Source organism: Hyperolius riggenbachi, chromosome 6 (assembly GCF_040937935.1).
Source record: "Hyperolius riggenbachi isolate aHypRig1 chromosome 6, aHypRig1.pri, whole genome shotgun sequence".
NCBI classification, from domain to species: Eukaryota; Metazoa; Chordata; class Amphibia; order Anura; family Hyperoliidae; genus Hyperolius; species Hyperolius riggenbachi.
In genome coordinates this window covers 89,356,671-89,377,946 of record NC_090651.1, presented here as the reverse complement: position 1 = coordinate 89,377,946, position 21,276 = coordinate 89,356,671, and the positions used below count along the sequence as shown (strand labels likewise).

Genomic DNA, 21,276 nt, shown 5'->3' with positions numbered 1-21,276 from the left:
TGTATACTTATTGCATTCACGGAAGCAGGCAAAGGGATAACATCCTGTGTTTACATATTAGCTGTGTCTGCTGACTGGCACATTTCTGTGCTGACACAGCTGAGAGATCAAATTACACTTGTGATTACTTGAAGATGAGAGGGAATTAGACATGCTCTTCTCTCTGTTTTCCTTGTGTCCTGTGCATGAGTTCAGGTCCACTTTAACTACACAACTATAACACATAAAATCATTCTGGTACTTACAAAGCTTGCCAGTCAAGCCAGCAGGTGGAGCTCTAAACAAATATTTATTTTTTATAATTTTTCCTGATTAAAAACATAAAGAAAAATACTGTTACAAAATGTATTTTAGTACCACATGGTAGAAATAAAAGAAAATTGACAAAAATATCACTATGCATTCCTTTTAAAAAATCAATCTCAGCCTCTCATAGTTGATGTGGGTTTAGATGATGCCCAGCTCATCAGTGATTGCCTACGTAAAGAGGAACTTTACTAAATAGAACTCAATTAATAAAATGGCTTATTTTTAACAGTATTACTTTATAAATTATTTAGTCAATGTTTTTCTTTCCTCACCGACTTACAGTCCTAAAGAGACACTAAAGCGAAAAAAATTTATGATATAATGAATTAATTGTGTAGTACGGATAATTACTAGAACATTAGTAGCAAAGAAAATATTCTTATATTTTTATTTTCAGTTATATAGTGTTTTTTATAACATTGCATCATTCTCTAATATTTGCAGTCTACACACTACTCAGCATTCTAAATGATTTTACAGAGCAGGCCAGAACTGTCCTCTGGAGAGAAAAAGAAGATACAATGACTGACACTTGAGATAACAAGCTTCAGTAGACAGAGCTCTCTGCGACTTTGAAAGTTGTGGAGCTCAATGGCTCTTTTGCATAGATAACTGGAGTTTCTTAACTCTTCCTGTACTGGAAACAATATTACACTTATGTCTCTGCTCCTAATGTTTTATTTCTTAGCTGTACTGTACTACACATACACCTTAATATATCCTATTTTTTATTTTCGCTTCAGTGTCTCTTTCAATGTATCACAGGTAATATCTTTACTACTGCAAGTTGCATAACTGCAGTGATGTTTGTTTGTTGTGTGTTCCAAAGTGGGCAGAAATAACACCTGTATCAGGATACTTAGTGGCTTTATTTCTCTTGTTTCATAGTGTTGTACTCCTGTCTATATCCTGATGAAGTGGGTTGAGCCCGCGAAATGCGTTGCATTTAATTGGAGTATGTGGTTAAACTTTTTTATGTGCTGAAAAATCAACATTTTCTTGTGTTTCCATTGGGGAGGTGAGTCCACCTACCGCCTTCCTATTTTTAAACTTTTTACCTATTTTTATACTACTGGCGCCTCTGTAACTTTGCTTACACACTGTGTCCTCCCCTGGTGGAGGGGATTTGGCCCCTTTTTCCGATCTACAAAGAGCGACTTCTTAATCCTGAATGGGGACAGGTCTAATCTCCCCATCTGCCTATACAGTGATTGCCTGGAAGGTAACCCACCTTTGTGAGTATAACTTCTATAATATTACTTTTTGTCCTAACCTCTCAGTACATACTGCACTATACTGAGCTCTCGGTGTCTCCCCACCCTTACTTAGAAATAACACCTGGTCTCCCAGAGTGCACTGGGAGGAGAAGGTAAACATCACTGGTGAGGTTGCATACCAATTTGCAGCAATACTGTATATAGATGTAGAAAGTGTTTCTGATGCTGAAACCAGGAAAATCAATGTAAAATTGGGTATCCTGAATAATATATTGCATTCTACTATATGTTTTTACAGTGCCTCTAAGGTTTATATCTTACACCACACCATCTAAAAATGAGAAATACATTTTTGTCAGAGCCCCACATTTGACACTATTGTGGAATGCATTTGGAAAGAAACAAGAAATGTCCAAAAAGCAAGTAGTAATCAGGACCTTGTAATAAACAAAGCCCAGAGATCGAGTATAGAGGAGGTAAATTGCTTCAAAACAGAGACGTCTACAAAGCTTTCTCGTCTTTATTGAGCCCTGTTTGAGATACAAATATCTGAAAACACATGGCCACAGGTAGGCTATAAATCACCTTATGGCACATTCAAACAAAATGGGACTTTCGTGCCGAATGGCTTAGAAAATAACCAATAATCTTTTGTCATGCTCAACAGTGCATAATTAGTTAAACCTGTGTCCATTGATAGAAAGTATTTACTAGATGCCAATACGATCTCCGTCTGACCTTGAAGAAGCCATATTATCTCTGCTAGGCTTACAGACACTTATTTCAGAATAGGCTGTATTCTCGAGACAGTCACTCAGTGAGCCTCTGTTTCCCTGGTACTGATCCGCATTCATTACCAGGCCTACGTACAAATTAAATATCACTAAATTGCATCAGGGACTACAGCGCTCCCTTCCCGTGTTGTCTTAAGCCCATACACACAAAAGACCTGGGTATTCGTAAACACACACTAAACCCTGTGTCCACACAGACACACGCAGAATGTGTACTTATTCAAAACATTGACACACACTAGTCACTGGAAAGTCTTGTATTTTTTGTTTTTCTTGTGCTTTTTTGCCAGTTTTTGCAAATTTCACAAACCTTTTACAAGCTCCATTAACCCCCTTTGTACCAGGTGACACCCGCACACACACACACACCTTTGCAGGTGTCACTGGTAGCAATAATAAGGCTTTAGGAGATAGTGTTATTCTGTTAGGTTCGGCTAACAGTAAGTTGGATAAATACCCAGTTCTGTAGAGTTTTGACTTCCAGATGCTTATGTACATTTAAATTTGACACTTTAAAATAATCCTGGTACTACATATTTATTTTTCTCTATTTACTTCACCTTTGCCCCATTGGACCATCTGGACATGTTCTACTGCAAACTCCTCAACTGTTCTTCCATATTAAAAGACAGAAAAATAATGCAGTGTCATTAGTGGGTTCCTTTCAATATGGCTTAAGCTGTGATAATGTCGAGTTCGGACATTGGTTTAATGTTCACAGCTTTGTCCTCCAGCTTGGGCACTCTTGGCTTGCCAAAATATACTGCACTAACCATGACATTCATGAACATATCACTGTAGGTTGGACATCATTCCGTTTGCACAATTAAATTTAGAAAGCATTGGACTATAATAACATATAACATTTCTCACTGCATCCTTTGTTTGGCAGATTTAACCATTTCGGGGTTCTGCTGCTCCTGTTGAAAGAAGGCGCAGACCCAGTGACTACTGAAGTGGTAAGAAGAACGGACTTCACAAAAGGAAGACACTGTACATAGATTTCAGGCCTGATTAGACCTTCTGTATATATCAAAGAGGTTAACAAATCAACTGACTTCTAGCTGCAGAGCTTTGTTGTCTCGTATGTAGAACCATTGGGAAGCTGACTGCTGAATATAGAAAGCTGGGCCTGTATTCTTCCCACCTCGTTGCTGCTCATTTTTAGTCGGTGTCTCAGCAAGCAATTAAACAGATCCAGCTTACGGGCACCAGGAGGGGACAAGAAATTGACCCGCTTCCTCAGCTCTTGCATTTCCATAAGTGCTGCTTCTCTGGATCCAGGTTGCTCAATTTTTTGAGCTAAGCCCCTGATTGCCTCTGGATCAAAGGGCACGCTATAGCCAAAGGCATGAAGGCCATCAACACGCACATACTCAGGATCTTCTAATTTGTCATCCAAAGTCTGTCTGTCAGTCCATTCTGCTGAGTCTTCCTCTCCTTCTTCTTCAAGAGGATTGCTTCTCATGTAAAAATGGACAGTCTCGAAAAATGATCGCCACCGGTGGCCTAAAGTCAAAGTCCAGTTCTGGCAGCGGTCTGCTCCTTCCATGTCCCAAGTTTTCTCCCAACTTGGGTAACCTTGTTCACCTGCAGGTAACAACCAGCTTTCAGAGTGGCTCCCTCCAAAGGGATTAACATACACTGTTACTTGTGGATCTCTGGTCCCATTTCCAGCAAGACAGAGGCGCATTGAAAGTCCAAGAAGCATATGCAACTGCCTTGGCCAGTGTTTGTTGCTCTTGCAGGTCAGGAGCATGCGCTTCCTGCCTCCCATCTGAAACCACATGCCAAGTCGTAGATCTCCAGAAATAAAGAATGCTGGGGCTCTCAAGCGTCCATCCTGTTTTAGGAGCAAATATTTAACCTCCAGATCCTGGAGACTACCTTCTGTCCCTAGGTAAGGTTCTGAGGACTCGGGTACTGAAGGCACACATAGGCCTTGAGCTGAGAGAGTGTATCCAGGGTTGCAGCTGGCACACTGGGTGTAGTGTACTGCTGAACAGAGGGAACACAGTAGACCTGGCCCCTGGATGCAGGGAATGTTCCCTTGGCAGTTGGGATGCTGGAAAGTGCAGGTACAGCTGTGGGACGCCTCTAGAAAACTGCCCGACACTAGAGAGGCACTGCAGTACAGGAGAGACTGTATTCGATGCCACCAATAAGAAACAGATCTGTAGATAAAAAAAAAAAAATGAATAATGTATACATCATGTATAAAGCACAACATAAAAGGAGGTATTTGGTAAAATAGTACATATAGCAACTATGATGCACAAACTATTGCAATAGCAAGCCAGCCAATTAAAATCCAGTTTGTGGAAGTTATTTCAGAAAAAGATTTATGTCTCTGATGTAGATTTTGTGAACCTGAGATATGGTAAGACCTCATATTATGTAGCTATGGTCCTTACAGACCCATTGCAGTTTCAAACAGGGCTCTGCTGTGCAGTCAGAGGCAAATCTAACTGGAACACAACAGAAGGTCCAGCCCTCCCATGGGCGTACGTTAAAAAGGGGCACTGGGAAAAAAGGGCGCAGGGTTTTAAACGATAAACATGGATAATGTTTAAAAATATAATGTACTATATTTCGTTTAAAAATAATGTTTTATAAAGTTATAAATCATTAAATAATGTGCATGAAATCGGCAATTGTGAAAACGTTAATCTTCCGTTTAAAAAGTGAAATGTATAATAACGTTAAAAAAAAAATTAGTAAGTAACCCTCCCTGTACCTACCCCTAACCCCTAGACCCCCGTATTGGTGCCTAAACCTAAGACCCCCCTGGTGGTGCCTAAACCTAAGACCCCCCTGGTGGTGCTTAAACTTAAGACCCCCCTGGTGGTGCCTACACCTAAGACCCCCCTGGTGGTGCCTAAACCTAAGACCCCCCCTGGTGGTGCCTAAACCTAAGACCCCCCTGGTGGTGCCTACACCTAAGACCCCCCCTGGTGGTGCCTAAACCTAAGACCCCCCTGGTGGTGCCTAAACCTAAGACCCCCCTAGTGGTGCCTAAACCTAAGACCCCCCTGGTGGTGCCTGAACCTAAGACTCCCCTGATGGTGCCTAACCCTAAGACCCCCCTGATGGTGCCTAAACCTAAGACCCTCCTTAGTGATCACTGTATTGTGTGTAGAATAATGTTATAAAAACAGTAAGGGATAAAATATATTACAATTTACGTTACGTACTGATCGCTTTATTTTGTGAATAATAATGTTTTACAAACAGTAAGGGATAACATTTAAAATAATGTTTTATTGAAATAGGAAACGTAAATCATCACAAGCAGTTATAAAACATTAAAAATCTTTGGGCGCCGTTGGAAAACGTTATTATTCTCGGGCGCCCTTTTTTCCTGTTCGGCGCCCAGTAAACGATATTTATTATGGGAGTGAATGGCGGCGCCCGATTTGTCCACTAGCCTCCTGCGCCCTTTTTTACTGTTTCCCTCCCATGGTGTCCAAGGTCAGGAATCTGTATTGTGGCTGGATAATGTAATGGTTAAAGGGACTCCGAGCAGTGCAGAAACTATGGAAAGATGCATATCATTTTAAAGCTCTCTTTCTCCTCTTTCCAATGATATATAAACCGCCACCCTACGCCTTTTAGTTTTCGCTATTTTCGTGATTGAAATTGCCGCGGCCGCAAATTCAATCGCGAAAATAGAGAAAACTAAAAGGCGTAGGGCGACGATTTAGGTGTCATCAGAAAGAGGAGAAAGAGAGCTTTAAAATGATATCCATCTTTCCATAGTTACATTGTATTACACAGGGCGACTTTTTCCTAAATTCAGCAGCTCCATTCTGCTGAATGGAGCTGCTGACACTGGGGAAAGTGTCGTCCTGTGTAATACAAGTAACTATGGAAAGATGGATATCATCAAGCTCTCTTTCTACTCTTTCTGGCGACACTTAAATCGTCATCCTACGCCTTTTAGTTTTCTCTATTTTCGCGATTGAAATCGCGGCCGTGGCAATTTCAATCGCGAAAATAGCGAAAACTAAAAGGCGTAGGGCGGCGGTTTATATATCATTGGAAAGAGGAGAAAGAGAGCTTTAAAATGATATGCATCTTTCCATAGTTTCTGCACTGCTCGGAGTCCCTTTAAGGGCTCTGCCTTTGGTACAGGAGACCTGGGTTAAAATCTTGGCTTTTCCTGTTCAGTAAGCCAGCACCTATTCAGCAAGGAGTACTTTGGCTAGACTCCCTAACACTGCTACAGCCCTTGGTCCTGTGCTTGTAATAATCACTTCTATAGATGCTTTGAATAGTAGTAACCATTCACAAGCTGTTCCCCATCCCCTTCTTGCACCTCTGACACTGTGGTTGTCCTTAGCAGGTTTTGGTGTGCCATATCAATTGTTATATATAGGGGGAGTAAAACTAACATTGGGGCTCAGAGCTCCTTGGCTACGCCACTGAGTCTTACCACCAACTTCTGAGCTCTTCAAACCTACTTCAGGTTTGCTTTGAATTTGAAGGGTTGTTATCTGTCTGAAGTGAGCCTAAGATAGAATATGAACTACCGGTAATCTATATAGGTTTGTTACATGGCTACAGCACATGACTGCAGAACCTTTTCAGAATAATTACTCTTTAAAATAAAAAAAAAACTGTTTATTTTGGCAGCCAAGGAGGAACATTGTGCTCTCATGATTAGTGCTTCTGTTTGTGTTCAGTCAAAAGTGAAATTCTCTTCCAATATTGAGAATTCAATTCAGGATCATTCAAACTCAACATCTGCAATATTTGGGGGAAGATTCAGTGGGCTGTGTGATAGTGCCTAGAGGTTTGTCTGTTTTATAAGGCATTCTGTCCTCCACTGACACTGTGAATTTGGATCACTCATCTCTAACCCCTCTTTGTTCTCTTTTCCAAGTATTTTTCCAGGGACACGCTTCTACTGAATTTTTATACCACAGCATACATGTAATTAAGGTGCTGGGAAATTTAAGAGCAAGGTAAAGCCAAAAAAAGTCTCACCCTGCTTCTGCAAAAGTCCTGGCGGCGTTAATTACTTTTCTCCCTCCAGGCCACCATTGACACTGGGGTAAGATGTAATTCAGCTTCTGACTATTGCTCTCAGCAGATTAGCAATGGAATCACCAGCCACACGGGAAGTCCTACTTCCTCTCTGACTTCAGCGGTTCTTCATGTGACCCGGCAGCATGTAACAGGCCACATGAGGCACCACTGTAGCCGTGGATGCAGGATGCTGGATGGCAATGCCATCGCTGGCGCACAGAGAGCAGGTGGGTGAAGCGCCACTATAAATCTAGGGAGGGGGAGACGGCAAGTGTGAGGAGGAGGGCATTTGGGAAGGGAAACTTGTTGCCGCCCTGAAGCAAGTGATTCATTTTGCTTCATGGAAGAGCTGTCCCTGGCTCTGAGGCCTGGGTAATAGCCCAGTTGCCCTAATAAAAGCTCGGGCCCTCATTGGTTTGCTTACTGCAATTCCGAAAGATTTGATTTCAAGTAATTTGTTTGTTTAGAAAGTAATACAAATAAATCAGAAAAATTTGCAAAGCCTTAATATCCTCAGCCTCCTCCAGGAATACTTCCTAAACCTGTTTCTACAGATTTACATCGTAGATATTTCTGAAATCCAGCAGAGCACGGTGTCAGTAGTCTGGAAATATCAATTGCGGTGCATAAAACAAATATCCAGTTAGAATAACACATGTGCCTGCGTTAATGCATTTTGTGCCTTAGGTTCTGTAATTAAGCAGAAATTGAGTTAGAGCAAGCGTGGATGCTGGTGAGAGCAGATGCTTGAGCTGAACTTCACTAGTACGGGCTTTATCTACAGTTATACAGTAACTCGTACCGAGAGAATGAAACTTCCTTGTTGCGAAGATGTACAGTGCCAGCCAAAGTGGATTTGTGTGTTTACTCTCATAATTAAAATGACTGCGCCTCCTTAAAGGTCATTCCTGAGATAAATATAGCAGCCTAACTAATTAAATATAACAATGTTAACACAAAAGGTTATATTTCTTTCATTTGTTGGCAGATGTGCCGTAGATTATTTTTTTGTTTTATTTCCGAGGGAGGCCTAAGTGTTTATTGTGTACTCATCAGTGCATAAACAACTTTGATTTAGACTGTGAATGTATGGATCACGCTCTAATATTGTTTAAAGCAGCACACTGGCATTAAAAGTAAATGTACTGTAACATGGACATTGCTCTCTCTCTTATTGTATCTTGCTGAATTTGCAGACCAAACCATTTAGGTTTACTTTTACAACATGTGCTCTACAACTGTGTTTTGATCCACAATGCCATTGGTTGTCTAAGGGGTATATTCAGTAAACAGTGCTAAAAGCAAGGTCTGTACTGATGAAGGGAACACATCTAGGGAGGGCCCAGCATGATAAGGCTGGCTGTAGGGTAATGGACATGATGGGGTTAAAGAGAAAGCTGGGATACATTTTTCCCGGGGTAGAGATGAGTGACAGGACCTGGGAGCCTGGAATATGAGAGGAAGGGGAGGGGTTTTTCCTACACAGGAGTGAGGAACTGGAAGTTGGAAGCCACGCCCACCCACCCCTTTTATTTTATGCTCATTCATGTGTGTTTGGGTGTTTTTTATGGTCTTTGCTATTGCAGCCATAGGGGTAAGGCCTCCGGAGGTTGGTCGGTAAATCTACTGGTGAGGTCTTTGCCTTGGTGCAGACACCTCAGTTAAAATATGGTCTGCTTCAAATTTAAAGGTTATGTGGTGGCAAGCAGCTGTGCCCAAGACAGAGCTTGTGTCTGGGGGCCAGTTTAATCAGGCTGCTTGCCAATATTGGTGTAAGTCTCCAGATCCCTTACCTCTGTGTGTTTTGGTTTAACAGTTTACAGTTTATAAAGTAATTTTATAAGGTTTATATTTTATTAATAAAATGGGCTGCTTTGGCCTGTAACTTCCAAAGAGCAAGCAGTACAAGTGTTCTTTTATAGGTTAAGTGGGGATTTGGGTCAACAGGCAGTACATTGGTCTATAAGACATGCCTCCTATCAGTATATGAAGCATAATGCACAGTATAATATCAATGTGCCTACCTAAGTAACAATATTTGCTCGTGCTATGTAACTTGCGTAGGTACTAGTAATTTTCATGCGTGTTACCTGCGCACAGCAATGTTACTGCTGTTTGTTTCTCCCTGTTCAACTTGGTGCTGTACAAATTAAAATTAACAACGATAATGCACTGACAAAAGATGTGCTATTGGCATGTCATCTAATAAAGTAATGTCTTTTACTACTTGAATGTTTGTTTGGAAATGGTGAACACATGATCTATGTCCCCTATGTGTTAGATTTAATGCCCTCTGGGTTGGCTCATGGCCAGAACTTCGAGCAAAGCCACAAAGGCCATGGACTAGGGTATAAGAAAACAAGGGGTGGGCTGCTGGCAGAGGGCTGGCACTAGCAGGTAACCTTCTGAACATTCACAGCAGTCAGGCTGGCTGCGTTCTGGTCTGATTTTCAGAATGCTGGCATTTTGACAATCCGAAAGTCATCACCTTTTCATTCTTCTCCCAAAAGCGATGCAGCTAAGCTAGTGGGTGCAACTGCAATCACACAACCACCAATTCACAAACTACTCAGCATCTCAAACTATAATCTAATTTGACACAGGTGACAGTAGCAAGTCCTAACCACATAGTGGATCATTTTCTATTTAACGTATTCCAATTTTGCTAGGCCTTTTAGGATATCCCCAGTGGAACTGCATGGAGATCTTTGAAAATGGCTTAGTACATCTGGCCTAAGGTCAGAGATGGATTAAGATATAATGAGGCCCTATGCAAGGTAGTAGATTTGGGCCCCCCCTTGCGGTCCCTTTTGGTAAGCTGAAGTGGGGAGCGGTCAAAGAAGGTGGCAGGTGGACCTCTTGAAGGCCCCAAACACCCGACTAGGTTGCCTGGTGGATGATCCTGCTCTGCCAGAGGTCTTTAGCTAGAATTACACACAGCAGCCTTAAAGGATACCCGAACTGAAATGTGACATAATGAGATAGACATATATAAAAACCGGTGCACGGCAGCTCGCTCCCATCCTTTCCTCCATCTACACCAGGTCCCTCCAGGAAAGCAAAGTCCCTGTGTGCTTCAAAAAGTCCACCATCATCCCTGTCCCCAAGAAGCAGGGAATCTCCGACCTGAACAACTACAGACCTGTGGCATTAACATCTGTCATCATGAAAACATTCGAGAGGGTGGTCCTGTCCCACCTTAAGCTTTCTACCTCGGCGCTACTGGACCCGCTACAGTTTGCGTATAGAGCGAACAGATCCACTGATGATGCCATCAACATCTGCCTGGAGCTTACAAACAACCACCTGGACAAACTGAACTCATATGTCAGAATCCTCCTGCTGGACTTCAGCTCAGCATTTAACACCATCTGCCCCTGCATACTCCAAAACAATCTCATGGCACTGAATGTCCACCCCACCCTTTACTTATGGATTACACACTTCCTGACCAACAGGTCCCAAGCTGTCAAACTGGGGGATATCTCGTCTCATCCGAGGACAACAAACACAGGGGCTCCACAAGGCTGTGTTCTGTCACCGATCCTGTTCTCCCTCTATACAAACAACTGCAGATCCACTGTGGACTCTGTAAAAGTCATAAAATTCGCTGATGATACCACCATTGTTGGCCTTATAACAAACAATGACGAGCAGGACTATCGTCGCGAGGTTGACAGAATTTGCCAGTGGTGTAAGGAGAACAGGCTGGTCCTCAACACAGCCAAGACCGTGGAGCTGATAGTGGACTTCAGGAAGAAGGCGCCCACTCCACCACCAATCTACATTGATGGCACAGAGGTGGCAAGAGTGGCTAGTGTCCGCCTTCTGGGCACTACCATCTCTAAAGACCTGAACTGGAAGGCAAACACCGCCTTGACCCAGAGGAAAGCACAACAGAGGCTGTTTTTCCTCCGCCAACTGAAGAAGTTTGGCATGGCTCAGGAGCTGCTGACGAACTTCTACACAGCTACCATTGAGTCCGTCCTCTGCTCATCCATCCTAGTCTGGTACACTGGCTCCACCAACAGCGACAGATACAAGCTCCAGAGGGTCATTAGATCGGCAGAGAGAATCATCGGTAGACCTCTCCCCTCACTCGACCTCCTCCACATCTCCAGATTACGATCTAGAGCACTGAGAATTGCCAGTGACCCCTCACACCCGGGCCACCGCTTTTTCAGCCGGCTCCATTCAGGCCGCAGGTTTCGAGCCATTTACACCAGAACTTCGAGGCACAGAGACTCCTTTTTCCCCTCTGCTGTCAACCTTCTAAACTCCCTTCATCTCTAACGCTTACCCCCCCCCCCCCCCTCCCAAATGCTGCAGTTGCCGGCCTGATGGACTGTCTAGTATAAAACTGTTTAAACTGCACCCTGCGAACTACCGCTATACCGCTGCTCGTCAAACTATTAATATGTACTACTGATTATACTGTATGTTTTGATATGTCTATGCCTTATACTGTACCATTGTATGACTATGCTTCTTTTCTTATGTTGATACTACTCTCACTCTCTCTCTGAGCAATTGTATGTGCCAAACCCAATTCCGGGCACGACCCAGTCTTGCTTGGCGATTAAAAAGATTTCTGATTCTGATTTCTGATTCTGATATATGTACAGAGCCAAGCACACAAATAACTATGCTGTGTTCCTTTTTTTCTTTCTCTGCCTGACAGAGTTAAATAACAGGTATGTAAGTGGCTGACTCAGTCCTGACTCAGACAGGAAGTGACTGCAGTGTGACCCTCACTGATAAGAAATTCCCCTTTTTTACCTCTTGCTCTCAGAAGCCATTTTCTGCCAGGAAAGTGTTTTATAGTTGGAATTTCTTATCAGTGAGGGTCACAGTGTAGTCACTTCCTGTCTGAGTCAGGACTGAGTCAGCCACTTGAATACCTTATATTTAACTCTTTCAGGCAGAGAAATAAAAAAAGGAACACAGCATAGTTCTTTGTGTGCTAGGCACTGTACATATACATGTCTATCTCATTATGTCACATTTCCGTTGGGGTATCCTATAAGCTGCAAGGCTAGGATGCTAACCACTTAGCTGTCATGCTGCCCTGTTTTGTATTTTTTTCTGAAGCCATGTTAGTAAGCTTGCATGTACAGCATATAGGTTCCAGGTTCTGTATTTCAGTGACCTCATGTGTTTTGCTTTCATTCTATTTTGTGTTTTGGGATTTTATTTCCTTTTCTGTGCCTTTATGGGTCTGTTCATTCCATTTTAAGCCTGATATTCTTTCTTCAATCTCTCAGGCTCAGCGTCCATGAAAATAATAATAAAAAAAGTAATATTTCTCAGACAGCTTTAAAGGGCATAAATTCGCCTCTTTTATCTTAGCCACAGAACGCCCGGAATTAGTGACCTCACTGCTGTCAGCACTTTCTACCGAAGCTTGCGTGTTAAACACTCTAAGCTGAAGAATCAAGCCGTGACTTTTAGCAGCGCAGAAAAATAACAGTGATGTACAGAGGGTTAGATGCTGTATTATCCATGGTAACAGACCTGGCCACAAAATATATTCTGCTGTGCAACACTGTATTTTCAAACATAAGCTGGTGTAAGTGCAGGTGAATCAGAGGTGGGCATGTTTGCTTTACCAGCACTACAGTTTTTGTCAGTGTTGTAGCTGCTTCTCCCCCAATGATTGCTTAAATAAATAAGCTTGATTGCTTAATATATAAATACATTGCAAAATGAGAAGTTGAAAGGTAGAAAAGGGATCAATAAATGATTGATATTCACCATGGCATTTGTTCATGTTGTTTGATCCTCAATCAGCCTGCAAGTCATCATCTTTACTACTGGCAGATATGAAAAAAAAAGACAGCACCAACTGCCATTATGTCTAACCACACCCCCAAACAATGCAATAGGCTAAAAGGTTTTAATATGGATATACATATGCACTGAGGAAGATAGTGGTTGCTTGGCAGTTCGAAGCAGTTGTTATTTCCCACAATGCAACAAGGCTCACAGACAGGAAACTGTCAGGACCTAGGTCCTGACATCACACTGTGGGAGGGGTTTCACCACAATATCATCTATACAGACCCCCCACCCTCCCCAATGATCTATTTGAGAAAAGGTAAAGATTTGTCATGGGAAAGGGGGTGTCAGCTATTGACTGGGATAAAGTTCGATCCTTGGTCACAGTTTAAGGATGAGTCCACACTATGTCAGATCGAAAAACCTGGCTGGTCACAGCAAACTGTACATCCACTACCATTTTGGTATCCAATGGTGTTCACTGTGGAACCAACAGAGAGCAAGAGACTTGTGTGAGACCTAGCCAAATGCGAAGGACAAATAGAGGCGGAGTTCTACTCAAGGTAGACTTTAAGAAATGGTATATTATCTGTATCTTGAAGTAACAGACCAGTTTATCACACTATGGGGCATAATAACTAGTTGCAAAATGGCTGTGCGCACAGCAGTTTTACGGGTACTTGCATTGTTTGTATAGTGCGCATTCAAGTAGCATAATGCACAGTAGCCTAGCAATACGTGTATTACCTGGGTAATGCAGGTTATGCTAACTGCGCAATATGTGCTACAGAAATGGTATAATGGTAAAATTGCCATGTGCTGTCTATCGGTGGCACTGCTGGTGGTGTAGTTATTGGGAGTGGATCATGCTTACTCATAGTTTTTTTTCCTTTTAGGTACCTTTAAACAAGATAAATCTAGACAAACATTCACCTCAATTCCTCTTACTGGTGCTTTACCAACAGTGCCTGTATTTGAACTACACTAGATTAGACTTGACAAAGAGCTATTATGAATGGAGACACGTAGAAACTTGTTACTTTTACCTCTGGACTTAATAATGTGTCTTTTGTACCTTGCGTAGTACTGATTGTCTGATGGAAAAGGACCTTAGAAAGGAAACTACGGGAGACAGACACAAAAGGCCTGGCTAAGTAAGGCTGTGCTGAGCAGGAAAACCCTGGAGAACAAAAGCCATCCTTCAAACATAGCATGGAGTGATGTATCCAAAACTGTCTGCAAACATTGCCAGTAATCACCTGGGTCATATTAGACCACAGAAAGGGTTCTTAAAGGGCAGCAGTACATTATTGTTTACGTGACCACAGCCATGTGCATTACACCTACAGAAATAGCTTATATAAATGAATTCAGCCTGGGATTATTGCAGTGAAAGGGAGCACACAGGTATAGTAGCACAAATGTAAATGTATTAACCATTCAGCATTCCCACTATGATCTGTTATGATCTTATATGACCCAAGACTGAGCCACTGTACACGCAGTGATTTTAAATAAAGATAGGCCTGGTTTGGTATGCTCTCCTTCTCAGTAAAGCCCTAAAGAACTGAATTGAACTCTTGCACAGGACAGAAAGAAAACTTAGAGAAATTAACCCTGTATGTATTTAGAGAGTTTAGCCTGTCTAATTCCCCCTCATCTGTGACTAATCACCATTGTAATGCCCTTCAACTGTGTCAGCTCAGGAATCTCCTCTGCCAAGGCAGAGATGCTAATTTGTAAACACAGCATGTTAACCCTATGTCTGCTTCCATAAAAGCAGGAAGCAGACACTCTGCAGATTTATTGCAGGATTTGTATCAGCTCTAACAAACAAATGTTTTTCTTTAAAGGTTATTACGTTGTTGTGTATCTTTTAGAGCAGGGAGGAAGTTCTGAGTTGAGGTCCACTTTAAGAAAGACCTATTAACAGCAGGTACATTGGGGGTTCTCAGGTCTCTAACAATAAAAAATGGATTGCAATTTGCTCTACTGATCAGAGAGTAATTTTGGACTGAGCACAGTTATTGTACATACTTTACTATAAGTAAAAAAATATAAAAATGTAGGGCCTTTTCTTCTATATGGACATAGGAAAAAAGTGGCTGACACTAGATGGCGCTGTCACTGATAAAATCTGACACAGTTTCATCATGTTCAGATCAAAGTTCCGGACTATGAGCCACACTCTGACCGCTGCCGGCCACATCCCCTGCTGCTGAGCTACATAATATAAATATTACAAGGGCGAATTAGGGCAGATCACAAGGATGGGAAGTGAGGCTGCAGATTGTTATATGCAATAAACAAGCCTTTATCCAGTAAGTGGAAACCCCCCTGCGTGGCTCCTTTAGCTTACAGTGTACACTATTGTTGCTCGTTTTATCCCCCAGCCAGGAAGTGTCGCTGCTGCCTTCACTGGCATTGGGACGGAGCTACTGTTGGAGCGCAAAGAAGCCAGGAACAGGAAGTCTGGGTATCAGCTGACCAGAGGACGTCATGGTCAGACCGAATCCACGCTGAGCTGAGCGGAGGTGCGCTCCTGGATATCGGGATTACAGCAAGATTTGTGCACAGAAAGAGGCATTAACCACCCGTATGGCCGGAAGAGGTACTGTATTGCTCCTTTTTTCCTACTGCATCAGCTGGTTTGGCCTGTTGTGGAGCGGCAGCACAATTGCAGGTTAACTTATCCAATTTGCTGATTCTGGTGCGCTGAGGTATTACTGTTTATTCAGATCACAAGGATGCTGCTACCAGATCTGGTCCGGCACAGTGTCCATCTATGAAGATCAAAGTGTCGGATAAAGTCAGACACTTTGATTCCCTCCAGCAGCTTGGAGCGCCACATAGTAGTAATAAAATTACGCTGCAGCTCATGCAAGGGGGGCAGAGCTACAGTACGCGAGCTGGCCCTGCATTGCCCTTCCGGGGGGAAGCCTAATTCAGGCCACAAGTGTAAAAAGGGCCTAAGGCGCCTTTTACACTTAATCAGGTGCTCTCAGTTACAACTGAAAGAAAACTGATGTTCAAAGTAATGCCCATGTTTTCCTATGGCACCTTTCACACTTAACACGTTTTACAATTAAACTTTCACACTTAAATCTTTTTTACAATGCACTGCTATGTAAAAAATGCATACTAACGCGTACCAACACGTACTAACGCACACCAACTGATTAAGTGTAAAGGGGGCCTGAAGGTAACGCGAAGCAAACCTCGGGTAACAAAAGGCATACTTACCAAAGAAGAGGGAAGCCTCTGGATCCTGTAGAGCCTTCCGTCACCTCCTCGCCGTTTGGCTATTAGAACCTTTTGGGACCTTTTGGAACATTGGGGGCATCACTCATCTTCTGGCATAAGTGTGGCTGGGCTGCACCCATGTGAGCACGGGCGCGCCTGCGCAGTAGCATGGAGCCACTCATGTACAGGTATCTCCGGCTTACTACGCAGGTGCAGCCGTACTGGCTAAGGTGCAGTATGGCAAAGCTCTTGACTGACGAGGAGCATAGCTCTAATCTTCGGGATGGGTGGGGGAGGGGATGGAGAGGGAGGTGTGTGCGCTCAGCAACAGAGGACTAGAGGACAGAGTGGGAAGCCTTTATAGGATCCAGAGACTTCCCTCTCCTTAAGTAATTGTGTCTTATTTAGCCGGTTGTTGGCCTCGGGTACATTTTAACAGTCAAAACCTTTGACACTCCTAATTCCCACTTTCTGTTACAAACAGTGTGTAATCACTGTTTTTATAGGCACATACAAATCAAGAAAGCAAGCCAAACTATTGTTTTCTATTATTCCTTTCGCTATACAGGTTCAAGGAAAAAGCTCTGCATTTTTCTCAACAACAGCGCAATTTCCCTTTAAGATGTAAATGGCGTCTTATGTTTTTCGAGCACACGGTAACTACAGGTTTCCTCTGCCATGAAGTCAATCTCTTTCACGTGTATATCTAAAGACAATAAAAAGATTAGAGTTCTGCTGTCAATGACCGCAATGTCACAGGAAATGGAGGCTCTCTACGCTGAATGCCTAATGCAATTTCTAGGAAATATGAAGACATCGCATTGAGGCTCGATGGCCCATAATCCTCCATGTGATACAATTTGCTGTGATTTTTTTTGCCTGGAGCTCACCAATAGCTTTAACCAGGCTAATTAAGATTGACAGCATGCACCTCGTACATCATTACATTTATACCCGATGTGATCTATTTCACAAAGCAAATTGAAAAATAAACTTTTGTTGTGCACAGTGTGCTGCAGTATCGGATTACAAAAATAAGGACAAAACAGTGAGAGGTGCTTATTGAGTTAGCGGTATTGACTGGCGCGCTGAATCATCACTCATCGGAGTGAGAACACCCGTGTGTTTGTTATATTGCTCTATTACTGTATGTGATCACAGAGTATGTCAGCGTGTTATGTGTAATGAATATGGTCACCAGGTGAACAAGCGTTAACTCTTTTCACGTCCATTAAGCTTGCCATTTACAGCACTACGGAGAGGCGCAGCGTGTGGAGAAATGTACCTGGCAGCAGCGAGACGCTCTCTGCGGGGGCTGCATAGCGTAGGAATAGTGTGACCTCACCTTTTGTTGTGGGTGTCCGCTGTCCTCAGCACTCTTGTACTGCCTGTCTTTGTACTAGATGATATTTTGCTCCCATCTCCAACTCATTCCAAAAACACACACACACACACACACCAGGCGTTATAGCTACTTCTTAAAGGATAAGTGAGGTGACAAATTAAATGTAATGTTACTTACCCGGGGCCGCAGCTGCGGTCGACCCCCGATGGGTTGGCGTCTTCTGCACATGCAGGGCACCAGCGAGCGCCCATGCACGAACGCGCACACGTCATCTGGAGCATAATGTGTGGGATTGTTCGTGCAGGCGCTCGCATGCCCAGAAGACGTCGACTCATCAGTAGTCAGTAATCCTTAGAGGCTGCCAGCGGAACCTTGGAGAAGACCGGAGCTGTGGTGAGGGGCACAAATGACTTCTAGGGCCTGGAAGAAGCCTTAGGTAAGCGAAACTGCAGTACATGTAATTTCATCTTTTCAAATAAATCTGTTCCTGAGAACTTATTACCAGTTCTCCTAGACACCCATACTTTCATTGTCATAATTATTACCAGTTTGCCTTGAGCCCAAGATACCATCCCTCCTCTAACACCACGCTAAGCAGGTTTTTTAACTTTTCTCGGGCTGCTGATCCATACCCAGTGTTGTAACAATAGCTCCCTCAACCCTTGCCATTGCAGGGGGCCGAGTACTAAGGAGGCCTGATACTGTGTGCAGAGCAGAGCAGCGGAAGTGGCATACATGACCTTGTTCCAGTGCAGTGACATGTCCTCTTTTCTCTGTAGTGCTGTACAGCATCTCTCCTTGTGGCTGTTTGTGCATGTCACGTGACATCCATCAAGGGCTGCTAGGAGAGATGCTGTACGGTGCTACAGTGAAAAAAGGAATGAGGGTATTTCACTCCACTGGAACAAGATCTGCACATTGAAGAGGACCAGGCCCCCTTAGCCTAACCCACTGCGGTCTTGTGGGGGAGGCAGGGGTAAGCAGTGTTGCCAACCTTGGAAATACATTTTTACTGACAAAGCACAAACAAATTACTGAAAGAACACTTTTTTTTTACTGACTTCTAATATTACTGAAATTAAATGGAAGATATCACACAAGCGCCCCAAGTGCAATACACCGGCAACCACGTGGGGCGTGAATGAGGAAGAAGAGTGCGGTGGTGGACTGTATTAATGCACTGCATCTGGGGGGGGGGGGGGAGTGAGGGACACTTTGATACATTTACATTTGGGGTATTTGACCGGGGGGTTTCCGTCACGTTTGTTCTCGATTATCGCAGCCCTTGCCGCTGCATGCACCCGATCGAGCATGCTAACCTGAGATTTTCCAGCATGTCCGATTGATACATGCGATCGATACATGCAACCAATTTTGGCCCGAAATTGGTTTGATTGTCAATAAGGCATGTTCTTGGTGGTACCGATTTTTATAATATCAATAATAATTGTCTTATCTGATGGTCGATCGGCCGCCAAGTCTACAGATGTATGGCCACCTTTAGCTAGAGCAGTGTACATTCCACAGTGATACGTGAACTGATAAGCAGTAAGTTCTGTGATCTTCTGAGAAAGAGAGAGGTTTTTTTTACTGACACCACAAAGTTTTTTATGGACTTTACTGACAGCCCAAATTTGTTGACTTTTTTACTGACTGTCAGTAAATTTACTGACGGTTGGCAACACTGGGGGTACTAAGCAGGGGGCCTGGCCATCTGAATTTTGCGGGGAGGCCCTCTAAGCTCATATTTCACCCCTGCTTCCCCTTCTCCCATCACTTACACGCCCCTCCACCCCTAACACTGACCTCCGGAGGCAGGAAATTTGGGCGCATGAGGCAGGTGGACAAAAAGGGCGCCGCCATTCACTCCTATAATAAATATCGTTTAATGGGCGCCCAACAGGAAAAAAGGGCGCCGGAGAAAAATAACGTTTTACAAGCGGCGCCTGGAGACTTTTAATGTTTTATAACTGTTTCTCATGATTACACATTATTTATTGATTTATAATTTTTTAAACATTATTTTTAAACGAAAAACAGTACAATATTTTTTTAAAACATTATTTTTAAACGAAAAACAGCACAATATTTTTTTAAAACGATATTAATGCTTAGCACAGGGGGGTCTTAGGTTTAGGCACCACCAGGGGGGTCTTAGGTTTAGGCACCACCAGGGGGTCTTAGGTTTAGGCACCACCAGGGAGGTCTTAGGTTTAGGCACCACCAGGGGGGTCTAGGGGTTAGGGATTGGTACAGGGAGGGTTCTGTGTGAGAGTAGGGTTAGGTATAGTTTTAGTAAAATTCTTATTAATCTTTTATAAAACGTTATTATACATTTCACTTTTTAAACAGGGAAGATTAACGTTTTTACAATTACCGATTTCATATACATTATTTAATGATTTATAACTTTATAAAACATTATTTTTAAACGAAATATAGCACATTTTTTTTTAAACGTTATTCATGCTTATCGTTTAAAACCCTGCGCCCTTTTTTCCCGATGCCCTTTTTTAACATACGCCTGACCTCCGCCCTCCTCAACTCCATACACTAACCTTCACTACCAACACTAATCTCCCCCCTCCATTCCCAATGCTAATTTTCCCCTCTCCATCCTAATAGTAACCTCCCCTCTCTCCACTCCTAACACTAACCTTCACTGTAACTACCACTAACTCTTTTTGAGTTTAAATACAGTGTAGTCAAATGCAGTCATAACTGATGCATTAACTTGTCTTGCCGCTAAATAAATTGAGCTACTGTATAGCTAAACTCATTACCGATGCACTCGCTTGTCCTGCTGCTACATATGAGTTTGGCTACCTGATAGCTGAACTCATTAACAATCATTTCTTTTATCCCTGCTACACCGTGCGCCTGGCTATATCAATGCTAAGCAGCCCATGCTGTCATGCCCACCCTATCGCAGAGCCCCCATGCCAAATCTAAGCATCCAACTTCCTCATTGCTTTAGATTATCATTGCTGTCTATGGTGAGCCGAAATATGACAGGTACCCCATGTGCCAAAACGCCCTATTTTGATCCCCTTTTCCTGTAATTTAGCTCCTGTAATACTCTCAGAAAAGATCAAATGAATAATGGTGTAATGGAGTAAAATAAAAGTACATAAGATGAGGCAATGGAGTAAAACCAAAATACAGTAGCATCCTGGTTATCTGGAACCCAACTAACCAGCAGTCTCAACCAACCAGCACAAATCACTGGTAGTACTCACAGTGCAGAAGGCCACCTTCTTAGGCGGTGTGGGGGCTCTGTTGTGCCTAAGGACTGGGTTCCACAGCTCCACCAAGGTTAATATAGTTATATAGTGTATTTTAACACTTAACACAGAGTTCATGGTACTTATATAGAGTGGGGTATAGTACTGTATGAGCTAGGCCTCAACAATTGGGGTTGATTTATTAAAGGAAATATCGTGAGCAATCTCCTGTTATTTGCACTATTGAACCAGCGCATCTTAATGTTAGGTCCCTGCGTGCTAAATGTGCTAGTGGCAGAGTAGCGTGCGTAAGTAAGAAACAGGGACTACTTACA

General features: G+C 42.9%; 1 protein-coding gene across 2 annotated transcripts in view; it reads right to left on the bottom strand.

Annotated features, from left to right (window-relative positions):
* Window positions 1-1,852: 1,852 nt before the first annotated feature.
* Window positions 1,853-21,276, bottom strand: part of BRINP2 (BMP/retinoic acid inducible neural specific 2) — a 500,040-nt gene continuing 480,616 nt past the window's right edge. For both annotated transcript variants that reach the window (XM_068239642.1, XM_068239643.1), the window contains one exon: window positions 1,853-4,494. In XM_068239642.1, the coding sequence (XP_068095743.1) occupies window positions 3,381-4,494 (1,114 nt within the window). In that variant the 3' untranslated portion in view covers window positions 1,853-3,380. The remainder of the gene's footprint in view (window positions 4,495-21,276) is intronic.